We start from the raw sequence: 18,146 nt of genomic DNA on the forward strand, positions 1-18,146 counted from the left end.
AAAAGAACAAACCCCCACCCCCTGGCAAACATTAGGAAGTAAATCAGGCCCTTGGGATTTAATATCTTGAAGAACGAGCCTGGTACTTAATGAGTGGCTCATTTCAAAAGTGAATAACCCTCTGTTTTTTTTTTTTTTCAAATAACTATTTAAGTTTTGACCCTATCGCATCATGGACCTTTTCAAGAGCTTGGCCCAGCATAGATAATAAAATGGCTCTTTCTTTAACAAATAACCATGCCAAGTCTAATACAATCAACAAGCTATCCAGCCTAATCTCCATCTCCTCATCCTCCCAAGAGAAAACCAATCTCTACCACCTTCACTACTCCAGCTGAACCAAAGCTGCCTTGACTGTAGGAATCATCGTCCCTGAACGAGAAATGAGCTTCCAGCACTGAATCCTTAGTTGTGACTCACCACCACATGTTCTCTGTGATCACACTAACATCTACTTAATACATGGAAGAAGTAATTGAACAGGGGCAACAACGCGCCACTAGACCACTAGCAAAAAGCTCTCCTGTGTTGTTGAAAATTTAACAAGGACTGAACCAAAAATTGCACAGCTATCACTGGAGGAACACAAGTGTTTTCCTCCCTGATCCAGAGCCATTGGTCGTTTTACACCGACCTCTTCATGGGTCAGCTGCCCAGCTAAAATCCATTTCTACAGTCATATCCAGCTACCCATGGAGATGGGTAGTCAGATAGAAGGAGATTTTATTGGTACATGAGCAACTGCAACATGTAGTTGGCTGATCAATACCCAGTAGCAAAACAACTGAAAAAAAAACTGAAAGTTTCATTAATGTATATTACTGTTTAACTTGATTTAACCAAAAACAGTGATAGCACTCCTACTTCCATTTAGGCTCCATCTGGATCTTGAAAACATGAAGGGAAAGAAAAGAAAATATAAAGGAAATTACTTTATTATTTGATTGTCAAGGAATATAAGAAAGAAAATAAGATGTATATAGCAAAAACGAAACTTTTATTTTACATGTTATTATCATTCAATTTTCTTAATTTTCAATATATTTGAACAAGTCTTCATGGTACTTGAGATAGAGAGAATACAATGAAAAACTGATTTCCTTTTTTTTTTTTTTTCCTTCAAAAACTCATGATCCAAACAGCGCTTCAGCAATATGTAGCTGCAACAACAATGACCGAGTCTTACGTTCCACTAGGTGGGGTTGGCTACATGAATCCTCTTCCCCCGATCTATTGACTCTATCATTAACTAGCTCATTCCTTAGTCCTTACTAGTACATTATTTGACCTACATAACAAGTGCCCAAACCAACTTAACTATCTTCTACAGATAATACACATAACTTAACACAAACGTGTTCATTCCTTAATTATTCATCCATCTTGACATTTTCATTTCGAAACTATTACTTTATGGGTATGCTGCTTCTTAGTTTTCCAATCTTCTGATCCATAAAACATAGCTGATCATACAGTCGTTCTATAGAACTTCTTTCCAATTCTAAGGGTATTAATCATACAACATGCCAAAAGCACTTCTCCATTTTTTTACAGCATACTTTAACTCTGTATTACAGCTTCTTCAATTTGTCTGTCAACTTGCATGATAGATCTAAGTATCAAAATCTACTAGTGCTAGTAATTTCTTCACCATCAAGTTCTATATTCTCCCTTGCATAATAGATCCAAGTATCAAAATCACTAGTGTGATTAATTTCTTCGCCATCGAGTTCAATCTTCTCTCTAATATTTCTCCTAAAATAACTAAAATTACATTTCATATATTATGTCTTATTTTTACTTAGATTAAAATCTTAATATTCTAAAGCTTCTCTCCAAACTATTCTACTTCACCTTTAGTTCCATTTTGGATATTCCTAGTAAGTTCATCTATCGCTAATGTAAAAAGATAAAGACTCAAAGCAGACCCTTGATGTTATTATGATGGAAATTTCCTAAACCCCCCCACCTATGGTCCTAGCACTAGTCATTACTCCATTGTAAATATTCTCAATGGCATCTACATACCTACTTCATACTCCATTTTTATCTAAAACATACCATAGAACTTAATTAATTTCATTATCATGTAGGCACTTCCAAACTTCAATTGAGATGTCTTTTGGTCCTATTGCTTTTCTTTTTTCAACTTCTTTAATGCAAGCTTCACGTCATTGACTCTAATTATGAGGAAATCTCAAATTTTTAGCCTTTTTCTCATTTTTCAATTCGAGGTATAAGATTTCCACCCTGGCTTTCACAAAATAACTTATTTAAACAGTCACACAAATATTTTCCATCATTTTAACTTCAACATTGTTGACACCCTAATTTTTTCAAGGTCCATTTAGGCAAAATTTGCGAAAATATTTAATTAATTGAGCAAATATGGAGTGAAAAGTAAATTAAGAGCAATTAACTAAGGGTCTTTTATCCTTTTTAGTGTTTAGCATGCATATTGTGGGTTCAGCGCATTTTAGAGCTTCAATTCATGTTTCAAGGCCCTTTACTCACACTATCATGGAAATTGGGGGGTTATCCTTAACTCATTTAAGTTTTTACTGACAATAGGGGTTACGTAGTGCCCAACATCCATGTGGAGGATAAGAAAGGAAGCCCTTTATTTTAGGAAAAGGGGGAATTAGGCAACACCTTAGCTCCGGGGGGAAATGTTCAATTGAGAAGGGAGAGAGAGAGGCAAATAGAGTTGAAGAAGGAGGCACATGCTCAAGGTGGGGAGACATTCACATTCAATAGGAGATAGGGAGATTAGTGTAGAGAAAGAGAGGAGAAAGGTGAGAGCATACCTTCAAGCTTGAAGAGGGTATACTATTCTTGGAGTTTGCAGCACCATTGGTTCTTGTTATTCTCAATTTGGTTTTCTTCAGGTATTCTAAGTCAATCATTAGAGGAATGGTGCAAGGTAGTTCTTAAAAATCTTCGGGTTTCCTTCATGTTGATATGTTAAGAAGATACAAATCTTAATCTTTATTATATGATTGAATGTTTTCTTGATAAAAACCCTAGTCAAATAAGTCATCCATCAATTTGTTTATTTGGCACATACAAAGCATAATTTGTATGTGAATTTCAAGTCTGTCAAAGGTATGCTCTGCATTTTTGTTGCCGCTTCTGTCCGTGGTATGCTGTGTTTCTTGTCACCATTTTGATCTCCATGTCACTACAAGTTGAAACTCGAGAAGGAGAGAGAAGGCAGAAGGGATCAGCAAAACATGTTTGCTCCAGTAACCAGGATTACCAGAGGTGGCAAGGGAGTCGCACAATGGATCCAGACGAAAATAGGGTGATGGGAAACTCAAACATGCAGGACTGCAGCAGGTATTGTAGAGGAGAGAGAGAGAGAGAGAGAGAGAGAGAGAGAGAGAGAAGAGATAGAAGGGAGGGAGATATGGTCTCTGGCCCTTTCCCAGCAATGGCTGCAGCAGCAACCTTGCACAAAATCAGAGGGAAACTGTTTTCAAGCGGCAATGGAGATTTGCCAGCAATGGCAATGCCAACGATGAGCTATAGCAGCGGCAGATCTGGTGGTGGCACTGGGATGCCAGTAGAGGTGGCGAACATGGCTGCAACAGGCATGGTGGCTGAGAACTTCGTGAAATCCTAACCAGTGTAAGACAAAGAACAGAAGCTTCCCCCATTTTTAAATGGGACCAGTCAACCAGTTCAGTCAGATCAGTCGATTGGTGTGTATTTATTTTATTTAATTATTTTTTTCCTTTTCTTTTTTTCTTTCTAAAAGTCATTTAAAATAGTTTTAGATACATAAAATTATTTATAAAAAAAAAAAACATGAAAGTCATAAACATTCAAATTTTATTTAGGAATAATTTCACGTTATTTTTGTTATCATTATTATTATTTTTATTAGCATTACTATTGTTAATTTCATAACTATATTTCTCTAAATAATCCAAAAAAAAAAGTTGAAAACAGAAAATTAAAAAGGGGATATTTTATTTTGCTTCCAAATTATGTAGGTTTGAATTTATTTATTATTTTCAATAGGGCTATTATTTTATTTATTAACTTCAATTTTTTTCATAAAATGATGAAAATACATAAAATTTCACAAAAATGATAGAATTTTTTTTTAAAAAAGAATCCTAGTTATTTTCGTAGGTTTCTAGGGTTCTTAGGATGTCTTGTAGTGTGTTTTCGTCAATAATTGAAGTTTTAGATATGTTCAAAAAAACCAAAAAAATAAAAAAAGTAAAAATAGAAGATAGGGGATCTCTCATGTACATAAAATCTTACTGTCATTTATCTTTATAATTCTAAGGAACTTAGGGCTTCTTGCATATTTGAAATTGTTCACTTTAATGTTGTGATTGAATATGGATTGCTATATAGAATGTTGATTCCTGTGCGTGGCTTGTTGTCACGGTCCGCCTTTTTCACACCGTTGTGAAGGGCCGTGCGGCGCTAGTTAAAACACTCTTGCTTAACTAGCCAGCCTTTTGTTTACCAACATTCATCCACGGAACACTTTCATTAACATTCAATCAGATAGCAGCGGAAATAATAATCAATTCATGAAAGCCGTGGCAACCAAGCAGTAAATATTGAAGCAAACGTAATTCATTAATAAATCCTCCGTTGACATGTTGTACTTAGCGAGGGAGGCAAGTAGGCTAAGCACGTTGACAATTGCTAGTGAGTTTTACAATGATTGATGAACACTCACCCTCCCCTAAAGAGCTTTCTAGGCCATTCTCACTCTAGCACTAGGAAACATCAAAGTGACCGAGGAGTCATACTGCCTTATTTGGCTTACAATGAAAGAAATACTAGAAAATAACCCTACACTAGTATTTACATGATGGAAACCCATCCCAAACACACGAGATAAGCGGTCATAGGCAAGCATAATGCCCTAAACAAGCTTAGCCCGTGACATTCTCCCCCACTTATGCGGTCGACGGCCTCGTAGACTTTTGGCGATAGGTACACTTCAACTTTGTCCACGAATGGCTTCAAATCTCCCACTGAAATCCAGCTGATTTCTTTGTCATTAAGGCATTTCCACTCCACTAGGAACTTCTGCCGCTTCTTCCTTGAGGATATGAACATTCTGTCTGCAAGGATCTCTTCAACATCGTGTCTGTCAGGTTGCACTGTCTTCAACTCTGCACTGTTTAACTGACTTCTGCTCAAGTCGTTGGTGTTGGCGTTGAATGGCTTGAGGCAATTGACATGAAATTGCGGTTTTCTCTGCTGATCTGCCCACTTCTTCATCTGTTTAGAAGCATTCTCCAGATAGGCTTGGGCAAACTCTACATTCTGTCCTCCTTCACTGGTGAAGATGTACGCCCTAGGGCTCTTTCGTCTGTACGGCTCGCCCACTGTGTGAGGTAACAGCGGCAGCTGGTCTGTAACAAGCTCAATAGGGCACTTGTTGATAGTTGAGCGCCTTTGGGCGTTGCCACAGAATGGAGCCACATCAAGTAGTTGCACGCCATTCTTCTGGTTGTCGTTGACAAAATGGCACAAGTACTCATCTAGTAGCTCTCTGAATCTCTTCATCGGTTCGTCTGTTTGTCGATGATAACTCGAAGAGATGTCAAGGTGTGACCTGAATATCCTGAAAAACTCTATCAAGAAGTTGTCAGTGAGCATTAAATCTTGGTCACAAAGAATAACTTGGGGAAAACCCCAAAGTTTCACAATAGTCACAAGGAACAATTGTGTCGTCCCCTCTGCCAAACAGTACTTTGGTGCGGCCATGAAAGTACCACACTTCTTCCGCTCCCCCTTGTCTTGTTGGCAAGTGAGACAAGTTTTGGTATAATTAACCACATCATCCCGCGTGTGCGGCCAATAATACCTCCCCAGTAGTCCTGTCATTGGAGTCATTCTCCGCGAATACCCCTTAACGAACTTCCTGTAGAAACTAGTAAGGCCAAGAAAGGAACGCAGCTCCTTCACTGTTGTGGGAATCTTCCATTCTTGAATCAACCTTACCTTCTCCATACCCCTCCGGATACGAACTTGTTCAACGACTTGACCAAGGAATTTGTTGCCCCGCCGAGCGAAAGAGAAATTCTCCTTCTTCAAATTCAGACTGTTTCCCTTCAGCCTGTCGAACACCTTCCGTAGATGCTCTTCATGTTTCCTCTGAAACGACACCGATACTCCCAACGGTGTTTTGGAAGGGCGAACACATCCCGCTTCCACTTCATCAAGCTGTTTTCCCAACTCTACTATCTCTCGAGGCGCAATCCAACATGGCCTTTTAGCAGGTGGTTTCACTCCTGATAACAACTCGATCTCTTGCTCCACAGTCCGTCGTGAAGGCAAATTGTGAGGCAGCTTATCCGGCAACACCTCCTTATCCTCATCCAACACCGCTTGGATGGTCGTAGGCTCCAGCTCTTGGCCTACTTCTTTGTCTACCACCACCGTGGCTAGACATGTCTGCTCACCCTGACCCAATCCTTCATTGAGTTGTATGGCTGAAAGGGACTTCCCTTCGTCTCCTTTCGTTGCAACGACTTGCACCATGCACGAGTGATCTCCCATCAGACACAGGGAACCAGCCGAAGGCATCAGCACTGCCCTCGTCCCCATTAGGAACTCCATTCCTAGAATGACTGGATAGTCATCCAATGGCACCGCTGTGAAATTCGCATGACCTTCCCACTGTCCAAGCTTTATCACCACTTGCTTGGCTACTCCCAGAGTAGGCTGGGCTACAGAGTTAACTGCTTTCACGCGTCCTGTATCCTTCTCTAAGGATAAGTTGAGTCTTCCTGCTTCCAACTGCGAAACAAAATTATGAGTAGCTCCCGTATCCACCATAGCGCGAGTACTCTTCCCATTTATCCTCAAGTCCACAAACATTAACCCTTTTGCTTGTGTAACTTTCGGTGTTTTTGCCTGCTTTTCCAATGCGTTCACTAACCGCACTGAACCCACCCTCGGGGCGTCATCCTCTTCCCCATCGTCTTCCACTGCCTGTTCTGCAATAGAAGCCTGTAAGGCATTAAGTGATGCTTTGTGAGGGCACTCAAAAACTCGATGAGGACCTCGACACAAGAAACACTCAATTTTACTCTTCCCCTTTCCATTGGGTGTGTTGAACCCTCGAGACGACGAAGCTTCCTGTGAGGTTCATGAATTAGGGTCGGCTCCCCCACTCTTGGGTTTGCCATTCTTGAAAGACTTTCCACCGTTTCCCTCTCCGCCAAACCGTTTGGACGAAGTGGTCTCATCACCAGCGTAGTCTGTCAAGCGTTCTGCAGCCGCTTGTGCAGTTGACAAGTCTTGAACCCTTTGTCTATGAAGTTCAGTTCTTGCCCATGGTTTCATCCCCTCTAGAAAATAGAACAACTTGTCCTTCTCCGACATATCCCGAATATCCAACATTAAAGCAGAAAATTGTTTCACATATTCACTGATTGAACCCGTATGCTTGAGATCTCTCAGTTTTCTCCTTGCATTATACTCAACATTTTCAGGAAAGAATTGGGCCTTGAGCTCTCTCCTCAAGTCTGCCCAACTATCAATCACACAGCTTCCATTTTCAATTTCTCTGTACTTGGTACGCCACCACAGTTTGGCATCACCAACCAAGTACATGGTCGCAGTATCCACCTTTGCCTGTTCTGAGGCCATCCTCACAACGCGAAAGTACTGCTCCACATCAAACAAGAAGTTCTCTAACTCCTTGGCATCTCGGGCACCCCCATACGTCCTGGGTTCTGGCACCTTGGTCTTGCTAACTCCCGGAGTGTTGGAGTTCCCCATAGCAAGAACCATCACATTTACCTTTGCATCCAGATCTGCCATCCGGGCTTGCAAAGTTTCCACAGTGTGGCGAAAGTCCTCTGACATGTCGCCTATCAAACCTGCTTGATGTTTTTGTGATCCCCTCACTTCATCAACAAGTTCTTTCATCTGGGCCACCTCCGCGGCCATAGTGTTGGTTGACTCTTCAACCTATGCTTCCAGCACGCTGATCCTCTCAGCATTGTTTGGTGCCATGGTCACTTACCAAAGCTTTCCAAACCCAACAACGAAGGCAATCGAATTCACGTAGCAACTCAACCTTGGGCTCTCACCAAGTGTCACCGACTTGGGCTCTGATACCAAATGTCACGGTCCGCCTTTTTCACACCGTTGTGAAGGGCCGTGCGGCGCTAGTTAAAGCACTCTTGCTTAACTAGCCAGCCTTTTGTTTACCAACATTCATCCACGGAACACTTTCATTAACATTCAATCAGATAGCAGCGGAAATAATAATCAATTCATGAAAGCCGTGGCAACCAAGCAGTAAATATTGAAGCAAACGTAATTCATTAATAAATCCTCCGTTGACATGTTGTACTTAGCGAGGGAGGCAAGTAGGCTAAGCACGTTGACAATTGCTAGTGAGTTTTACAATGATTGATGAACACTCACCCTCCCCTAAAGAGCTTTCTAGGCCATTCTCACTCTAGCACTAGGAAACATCAAAGTGACCGAGGAGTCATACTGCCTTATTTGGCTTACAATGAAAGAAATACTAGAAAATAACCCTACACTAGTATTTACATGATGGAAACCCATCCCAAACACACGAGATAAGCGGTCATAGGCAAGCATAATGCCCTGAACAAGCTTAGCCCGTGACACTTGTCATAGCATCTTAAGTTGGTATGTTTGTTTTGTGTCAACATTGACATGAAATTTTTTGATGTTTCCTTGAATTCATGATGGTATGAATGAATCACCTTGTTAAACACTAAAAGAACCCTATTTTAATCAACCCAACAACGGATGCCATACAGGGACGCAATAACAACCTCTATCGATTTTCTTGAGGTAAGGGAAGCTTTGTGCGCCATATCATGAGGAATGCAAGGTGGAACAATATTAAATGGAAGTAAAATAAGAATTAAATAAAGGACAATTAATGGGTATTGGTAATTATACATGGCACAGTAGGTACCATACTCCCGAACTTGGCTATGGCATGTAGACTTTTGACAATCAGTTCCTTGGAACCTAGGTTTAACTTAGAGAACAATTGGTAGCATTTAGGAGAACTTAACCACACCTAGGTAAATAAAAAAGTTAGTGAGGACTCCGTAGAACTACAAAGAGCAAGTCAAGACCAACAAATCATATTTGGATCGCCATCCTCATTGAGGCGTCAGATCCCCAATCCACACATGTTGACAAACATCATCTACATTTTTATACATTGATATTGCCTAAGACTCTCCTTTTTCTTTCTCTAGAAATAGGAATTCAAATATGTCTTTTTCCCCTTTTGTAACTAATTTAGCTCTATGTTTAACTTCATTAACAACTTTCTTTTGCATCTTTTCTAACCTCTTTCTACTATTCAAACTTTTCATTGTTATACATTCTTGAAATGTCTTAAAACACATTCTTTTTCTCTTAACAGCTTTTTGGACATGTTGATCCCCCCACCAACTACTTACTAGTCAACCATCTTCCTCTAGATTCACTTTAAGTCTCTTTTACCATCTCATTAACATAACTAGCAATCAAAGTGTTGGTGTCTACATTATCTAATTTATCTTCTCTACCCAATCACTATCTTTTATTATTTTATCCTTTAAATTCTATTTTTTCCCTTTAAGTTCAACCACCTAATTCTCTTACATTGATCTATGTTTTTTTAAGATCATAGAAGAAGATATATTGAGAGAGAGAGAGAGGGAGAGAGAGAATACAAACAAGAGAGGGCAAGAAATCCTCAAAGAAAATAAACAAAAGATTACAGACAACAGAAACCACAATTCAGCACAGCCCAAATGAAAATTGCCCACCACCCAAAACACTACCTAGGAAAACCTCTTTTCAATCCCTTTCCATAGTAATTGATGGAGGACTGCAAATTAGCCAACTCCCATTGTCCTTCCTAGCCTTAATTTTACCAGCATCCAAGTGGACTTCCTTTCCCTTTAAATCAGCAAATACTATACCCTTTTTATCCAGCGAAATGTTGAAAACGAGACATAAAGGCCAGTGAAATACCTATCTCATTCTGCTTAATCTTGTCTTGTACCTTATCTATATCAGCATTCCTTGAACCAAGAACTCTCTCCAAATCATCCATTGGAGATGAAGACTGCAAGGAAGGAACACCCATACAATTAGGATAATCTAATCCATAACCAAGTAGTTCACTAACCTCATCTAAAAGTAGCCCTTTGTCACAATCAAAAACATTATCTGGATCACCATCCTCATCTAACTCATCACCCTATTTTTTTTCTTCATAGGAATTTCCTCATTAATCTTTATTAAATCTATTTTTGACCCATTCAAATCCTCAATGTAAAATCATCACTATGTCTTTTCAATAACTTAACTAGCTTCCCATTGGAGAGCCTCTCAATTGAATCATCCCTTTTTTCCCTATTTTTTTGCCACCAACAAGCGTAGACTTGTAGTATCACTGGCTTTTCGACAACCTAAGGATTTTTTGCCCCATCCATCCTACTCTTGTCACTACTAGAACTTGCATCATCTGGATTCCCGATTTTGGAAGTTGTACCATTATCCTCTATATGTACCTCCTAACAACCATTCTCCATAGAAACCCCCTCTAGTAAGCTAATTAATATTTAAGATACCGTTTACCCTATCTTCATGTGGAAAAAATCTCATGTTGCTTATAACCACTCTTGTTAGAGAGAAGGTAGCATAAATCATCCTCCACCTCCCCGCTTTGGCCAAGACCAAGTCCATTGTGCCCTTTTTGTTTACAAGCCTCTCCCATGCTTTGGGCTTGTTTGCAAGGATATTTACCTAAACACATGGCTGCCTATTGGAATTATTTAGTTACCTTTGAGATTGATTTCTAAAGAGAGAAACTTGTAGAGCTTGAGATGTGTATTAGGCTTGCTCCAAAGAAGATAAATTTGTTGAAATGGGCTGCCCATTAAAACCAGTTGGATGTAGCGCAATAGCACCATCATCTGACCCAAGTTCAAACTAATGTGCATACTTCTGAACCCACCCAACTCCAATCCCACTCCATACTTCTTGAGCTCCCAGATTTTTGGCCACCTCCCAGTCACGAAGTCTAGCTGAAGCAATATCCTCGAACCAGCTGCCACCACATCCAAAGGAGATCACACCATACCCATACAAGTACCACAACGTCACCCACCCTCAACCTTTTTGCAACAAATTTCCACTCCAAGCATCCTTCCAACTCCATTGATCATTTGGTTGTGCAAAGTGCAAACTCATTCCCAACCTTTCTCTTGGAATTAGCAACATTGTGCATACCTCCCACCAACTCCAAAGCTTCAAAACACTATGCTAACTTTCCCCTCTCAACCCCCTTAGAATGAAGAAGGAGACCCTTAAGTAGTTTGGTTGCACTCCCAATTCCAAACTTGCCTTTGTAATTTGATCTACTCATCACCCAATAATGCATTTTTTCAAATGTTTTATGAAGAGAGGAGTGCTCCAAACTATAGAAGATGGAATATAAATTGCACACCCATCTTGTGGGTGAGAGAGTGATCCTAATCCACTGACTCCAAAGTCAAGACCTCACCTACGTATGAACGAAACCTCCTTTCCTAAAATTTTCTAATCCGCAACGACTTGAGGAAATTCTCCTTTGTACCTTCCTTGAATCAAACCCATAGAAAGAGAAGAGGAAGGAACACACAAGAGAGCGAGAGAGACCTAGCCCCATTTTCTAGTCTTTTTCTTCCATTTTCTTATGCATATATGTAAAACCAGTTATTTAAAAGGCATTCTTGAGGTGCGCCTCTTGATGCATTTTGAGGGTAAAACACCCCAAGGCATAATGTAAAAGGTGAAGGTCCCAAGAGGCGCATGCGTTTTGGAGTTGGGCATATGTCTGGCATAGAAAAACTAGCATTCATGCCTCAACAGACAAGGTGTAAGCATTTCAGACCCCATTTTTTGTGCAAATTATGAAGCAGAAAAAGCTTCCACGACATCAATGAATACTCTCTTTCCATCAGTTGATGTTCCACGACTGGGATGTCTCTCTTCAGCCAATCAAGCACCACGAATCTCTCTCTCTCTCTCTCTCTCTCTCCTTCAACAGTCGACCAACCTCAAATCTTCTGCAGACATGTACCCTTGTCTACTCAGGCAATCTCTTACCCACATCAAGGACCTAATTCCAATATTCGACACTCTTTGACCCTCAACTGCTTCAATCGATACTCAGCCGCTTCGGATCTTCATGCAGAAGTCTCTCTTCTTGACACTTAACTGCTTCATGAAAAAGCAGCTCTATTCGCAAACTTATCTCACTTCAAAGAGAGCAAGAGGAGAGAGAGACTTGTGACCGAGTCGAACTATTTTAACCAAGAAAGGCAATGGGTTTGGAGTTAAATATTAAAGCTTGGATGGACACGTGACAATGGCCTAGTGATTCATGGCTGATACCCCCACTGCTAGCTTGAACTTAGACTCTTCGAGCTATTTTTAGGGGTAAATTTTAAAGAAAATTTTTTATTTTAATTAATAAATAAAATTCATAAGATTTTTAGTATGCATAATTTATTTTTATATATTTTTTAAATAAAAAATTAAATTCCCATAAGGCTTACGCAAAACACATCGCCTTACGCCTTTGCCTTTTAAAACATTGTGTAATACTAACACTCTATTGTATAGTTAAACTTTCACTCGGAATTAGTTTACAATCCTTACATGATAAAACAATTTACCCTCCAAGTTAAGAAAAAATCTATTCGACTTTCATTTTGTCCACTCTTGAACGTTATCAAATGTTCTTCTCTCTTCTTAAAGTTCATGTGCATTTTTATAAGATCATAGGAAAGTCAAAGATCATATCATCAGACTCACTTTTATTTCCATATTCAAGTCCATGTATCCTACACAACACATTGCAATTTCCAATAATCCATTCCTATAAATATTCCCATTCCTTGATGTCCCTTGTATAATAATATCCATATCTTCCCAACATTGCCTTTTAAGTTTTTCAACTAAACCTATTTGAGGAGCATAATTACTAGTGACATTTATTACCTCTTATCCTAAGACCATCTTGATTTTTATGATTCTATCTCCTACTCTTTTAACATCTACAACACTTATCTTTTAGGTCTTTTTCTACAATGATTCCCACCACATGCTCATGCTTATGTGTTTCTTTCCAAATGTACCCAGAGTTTAAATCCTGACTTTTCAACTTCTCAAGCTTTTTTCTCCAAGCCACTTAGTTTCTTTTAGGCAAGTTAATGTTAATTTTTCTTGTAATCATAGTGTCAACTTCCATTCCAAGTAACTTAAAATGAATATTAATGGTAAGAAGCTTCCATAATTGTCATGTCATAAACAGTCAATAAAATAATGGGCTTGGTTTGGTTTCGCTCTTTTGTCCCATTTTCCACAGAAAATATGCAAGAAAATTACATACCCACATACTTGCAGCATCAATTAAGGAGCTCAGGTAGCGGACTGCATCTACTTGTAAGGAGCAAACAAAATTGAAGAGTTGTGGCCACCAAACCCAAATGAATTCGATAATGCCACCTTAATGTCCAGTTTCTCTTTCTTTGGGCCCACCAGTACGTTTGTGTCCTGCTTAGTGTTTGGCAGCATTAATCACATGAAACAAATTGAAAAAGATTGAACCTAATCTTTGTTGTTGAACTGCGCCATAAAAATCAATTGATATATCATGACAGAAAAATTGACAAAGACAGACATAGAGAAGAAAACATACTACGCCCTCATGTGGGTTCTCAAGATTGATGTTTGGGTGAACCCATCCTGTCCGTATAGCCTACATGAGAAATATAATAAGAAATCAAATAGAAATCAAATATTTCCACAGAAAAGCCATCTAAGTGCCAGTTTCAGCATTTATCAGTAAATGATTGGAAACACAAAGGGCTTGAAAAAAAAATGACAAGTGTTCAGTTTGCATCAAATCAATATCAGCAATGCTTCCATCAAGCAAAACCGCTCTATTCACATAACCCTGTGTATAAGCATATGCAACCTCCTAGAAATACTGAATGCAATTGCTGGTTTCATCGAAAAAACAAAAATGAATGACAAAATGGAAAGTTCAAGCCCAAACCAGATCAAACCATCTCATGCCCTTGGAAAGTCATCTTGAAGGCACAAAGGCAGCTCAAAAAAAACAGACCAAGGAAAACAATGTATCCCTCTTGGTAATGAGAAGTACGTATTACAGAGAAACAGAAAAAGTGACTCGAAAACAAAGAATATCTGATATTAACTTTTTGCACAAAATTTCTCAAAATTTGACTATGAAAGCATCATCATTGTCCAAGAAGCTCAAGTCAAATAGAATTGTATCTGGGGTGGCAATGATGAATGCAACTTTTAAGAAACCCCATTCATGTTTTTGGTTGAAAGGCCTTTAAGATGACTGGCCCAATTCTAATAGACTAAGAAAATGTGAAATAAAGGAAATGCACCTGCCGTTTCTGGCACATAGCTAGGATTTTTGAAAGAGAGGGCCAAAAAAATCAAAATAGGAGAGATCACAACTGAATTAAGTATGATTTCTGTTGGGGTTGGGGACATGCACGCATGTGTACACCAGACACATTATTTTTATGAAATGTCTTTAATTGCCATTCAAGAAGCACTGACATGGACATGATGACAGCAAAATTTAAAAAAAAAAAACATGTAAAGGAGATGAAAACATACATTTTAAAAATTATGCAATTATAAAAATTAAAGGTAATTAAAATATGCAGAAATACATAAATATAACATGTCAAATCAATGTGAAAATAAGTAATTAACGGAAAAAAAAAAATCATGTCAATCTTCCCTAGATGAGCAGTGCAAGTTTCATGCGAAGAGAAAGGAGGAGCACTGTCGCATGCTGCTAGAGTGGAGAAGTTTCCTGAGAAGCCTCCTCCATCTAATCAATTAAATTTTAACACATCGTTTCCTATACATATTTTGAACTACTACTATAGTTGCCCCCAGCTATGTGGAAGCTGTGCCACTCATGTCCAAGCCATGTCAGACAGGTGTTGAGCCAAAATTTGTATAGTTTATTATTCAACATATGTGGACACTTGTCAAAAGTGTCAAGTGAGATATCAGTGCTTCATATGCTTTATGAGAGTGAACAGCTGAAAAAGCAAAAGTTTCCACCACTCCAAACCACACATAGTGGCTCTCATGGGACCTCCCAAAAAGATTTTGAAATTTCCAATATTTTTTTATAAATAAGTGATTTCCTAAAAGTTTAAACTAGTTTCTCCCTTGAAAAAAATAATAATAATTTTTTTTTACTCCAGCCCCACAAATTTCTAGCTCTGCCACCACTCATACATGCCTCTGCCCCAAGAAATATATATTGAAGTGGGAGGCAAACCAGATAAATTTAAACTAATCTTGTTTTAGAACAAATAATATATATATATATATATATATATATATATATATATATATTCTACCATTTATTTGATGTCCAAAAAAGTAGCTGGAATTGCTCTAACAACATCCAGCTATCAAATCCTATGATAACATTCCTCTTGTATCAATATATTGATAAAGAAACTTCAAAATTGAAGATGTAAAACAGAGTCATAGCAGAGTTTTGCACTACTTGATCATTCCAGTGACTCCTATGGTGTAACAGACCAATGACCTTCCAACATGCTAAAGCTGTCTCATCAGGCTAATATAATGCCACCTGAACATTAGAATGATAATTTTAATTTCTTCTCCTACTTGGCTTTCCCCTTGGCCCTGTTCTTCTGACACTATCATTAATATTGTCATAAATTACATAAAACAATTGCATTTATTATCATTTAAAAGTTCTCCTTCAAATTGGCAATTATTGTTCATTACAAAAAAATCCAAACTAACCCATTTACTTCAGTGGCTCATGATTTACACTGCTGACAGCATACCCAAATACCAAACCAAGATAATAAAATTGTTTAAGCAATTTTCCGAAATCAATGAAGCTAATACAAATTTAAAAAGGTTGAAGAATGATTCTGCATTCAAAATTTCATGTCAACTGACTAATACCACACATAGGTCACTGCAATTATGCTCATAGTTTTTGTTAAATGTGTTTGTTTCCATCTCTATGTGCATCTAATACGAATATCATACTTGGGCATTTCTTTCACATATAGACGAAAGATGTCATATTAGCCATCAAAGCATTGTGAGTCCTCAGTCCTGGTATTACTGGAAATTATTTTCCAAATCATAAGACCTCAGTAACATCCACCATGAGCTACACCAGAGAGTTAAGGGAAAGTTATAAGTGATTTTATACAGAAAATTTCAGATGTTTGATGCCAGTATAAAAGACAAACCATAAGGGTATGTGCAAGGGTCATAGATGATCATGATCCGAAATGCCATGATCTGCAGTCTTTCTGTTTCAGATGTAGTGCAATATGAACAGACCTTTCATTACAATTATCAATTCAAGATTTTCTAATATTTACTGGTACAAATTCCAAAAGATTGGTACCTGTACTGTAGCAACAGCTTCCACGGCTCCAGCTGCCCCAAGTAGGTGACCAATCATTGATTTCGTGGAGTTCACTTTTAACTGTACAAATTAGAAATCTCGTCATCCATGACATACAGTAATTTTTTAAAAACTTTTGGTAAAAGGGAAATATAATACACTATTGTCACCTCAGAATTCTGGCCAAAACAACGAACGAGAGCCTCATACTCTTTAATATCTCCAGCTGGTGTGGATGTAGCATGTGCATTTATGTAATTTACATCTTCCCTGCATACCCCAGATTGAGCCAAGGCCTTCTCTATGCAAAGACTGACACCAGCCCCTGTTTTAAAATGAAAACAAGGGGCATTAGCTCAATGACCCACATGTGCAGCATGTGACACATTGAAAGCAAAGAGCATGAGTACACATTTGGGATTTATAAATTACAAATTACTGGAAGTAATTTACAAGGAAAGAATACATGGGAAATCTACTGGCAATAAACTTGGAAAAGCTCTTAATTCATATAGTTGATAATTTATTGACTTCATGGCACAGGTGCAGATTCTAAAAAACTAATAATAAAATATGGGACATTCTCAAATGCTAAAAAATTTAATAACAATGTTGCAAGTCCTTGAAAACCAAAAACCATCATGTGATATGAGAAGCTCAACTAAAGATCATTTCCTTCTTATGCCCTCCCATAATGAGTAAATTCATTTAGTTATCTTTTAATTTTTTTATTGCAAAAAGAAGAGATTTCATTAATAGAACAAGAATTCATGAAGAGGAGAATAAGAAACCTCCCGTCAAAATTCTGGAACAAATCAGAAGAAAGAAAAAACTAAAAATCACTTCAAAAGATTCGTCCAGAACTTCCGTAAAGCTAACTCCCTTATGACACCCAAAACCAACACACCATGAAGAACCAAGTAGTGAATCTTTTCCCAAACCAGCTGCCAGTCCAATTTTTTCCCCGAAAAGATCCGTGCATTGTCCTCCAACCATAATCCCCACAACACAACAAAAACACAACATTTCCATAGAACAGCCCTATCCTCTCCCAAAACCCTCAAATGAAGTAGCCAATAGTTCCTCCACTGATGCCAGGAAAACCCAATTTTTCTCCCAAAACACCAATTAACTTATTCCAAATCCTCCAAGAAAAATAAGTGACACAAACATCTAGAGGTATAGCCTTCAAAGGTCTCCTGATCTACAACAAGTTATTAGTATTAATCTCATTAACCACAATCAGCCAAATAAAAGCCATAATTTTTTGGGGTACTTTGGCCTTCCAAATAAATGAATATAGAAGGTAAAAAATCAGAACAAATCAAGAACTCAAAAAAAGCATTTACAAGAATAAACCCTTGAATTATCCAAAGACCAAGACCGAACATCCCTATCTGAAGAAAGATAACAATAATTCAATAAAGACAACAAGGAAGGTAGTTCCCCTAGTTTTCTATCGTTAAGAGATATTCTAAATGAAAGTTCCAAGGGACCAAAGAGCTAACCAAATCAACTACAAAGAAGGAAATCCCATTATTCTTCCTTGAGCTCAACTGGGGGAGACGAGAAAAAGATGTAGATAAAACATCATTCCCCAACCACGGGTCTTTCCAAAAATGAAACCAAGAACACCCCCCCCCCCCCCCCC

The 18,146-nt window shown here is 38.4% G+C and overlaps 1 protein-coding gene across 4 annotated transcripts in view; it reads right to left on the minus strand.

Annotated features, from left to right (window-relative positions):
* The window catches only part of LOC131157367 (3-oxoacyl-[acyl-carrier-protein] synthase II, chloroplastic-like), a 46,647-nt gene that overhangs the window by 15,725 nt on the left and 12,776 nt on the right, over window positions 1–18,146 (minus strand). For 3 of the 4 annotated variants that reach the window (XR_009137254.1, XR_009137253.1, XM_058111452.1), the window contains exons 10-13: window positions 16,666–16,820; window positions 16,496–16,576; window positions 13,727–13,786; window positions 13,418–13,581 (exon numbers count right to left, since the gene is read on the minus strand). Coding sequence is in view for 2 of the 4 variants with exons in the window: in XM_058111452.1 (XP_057967435.1) it covers window positions 13,465–13,581; window positions 13,727–13,786; window positions 16,496–16,576; window positions 16,666–16,820 (413 nt within the window). In the remaining 2 variants the exon portion in view is untranslated. Of the gene's footprint in view, window positions 1–13,282; window positions 13,582–13,726; window positions 13,787–16,495; window positions 16,577–16,665; window positions 16,821–18,146 lie in introns of those variants that run through there. The other variant, XM_058111454.1, reaches the window with a different exon arrangement.

Source organism: Malania oleifera, chromosome 6, assembly GCF_029873635.1.
Source record: "Malania oleifera isolate guangnan ecotype guangnan chromosome 6, ASM2987363v1, whole genome shotgun sequence".
In the NCBI taxonomy this organism is placed as follows: Eukaryota; Viridiplantae; Streptophyta; class Magnoliopsida; order Santalales; family Ximeniaceae; genus Malania; species Malania oleifera.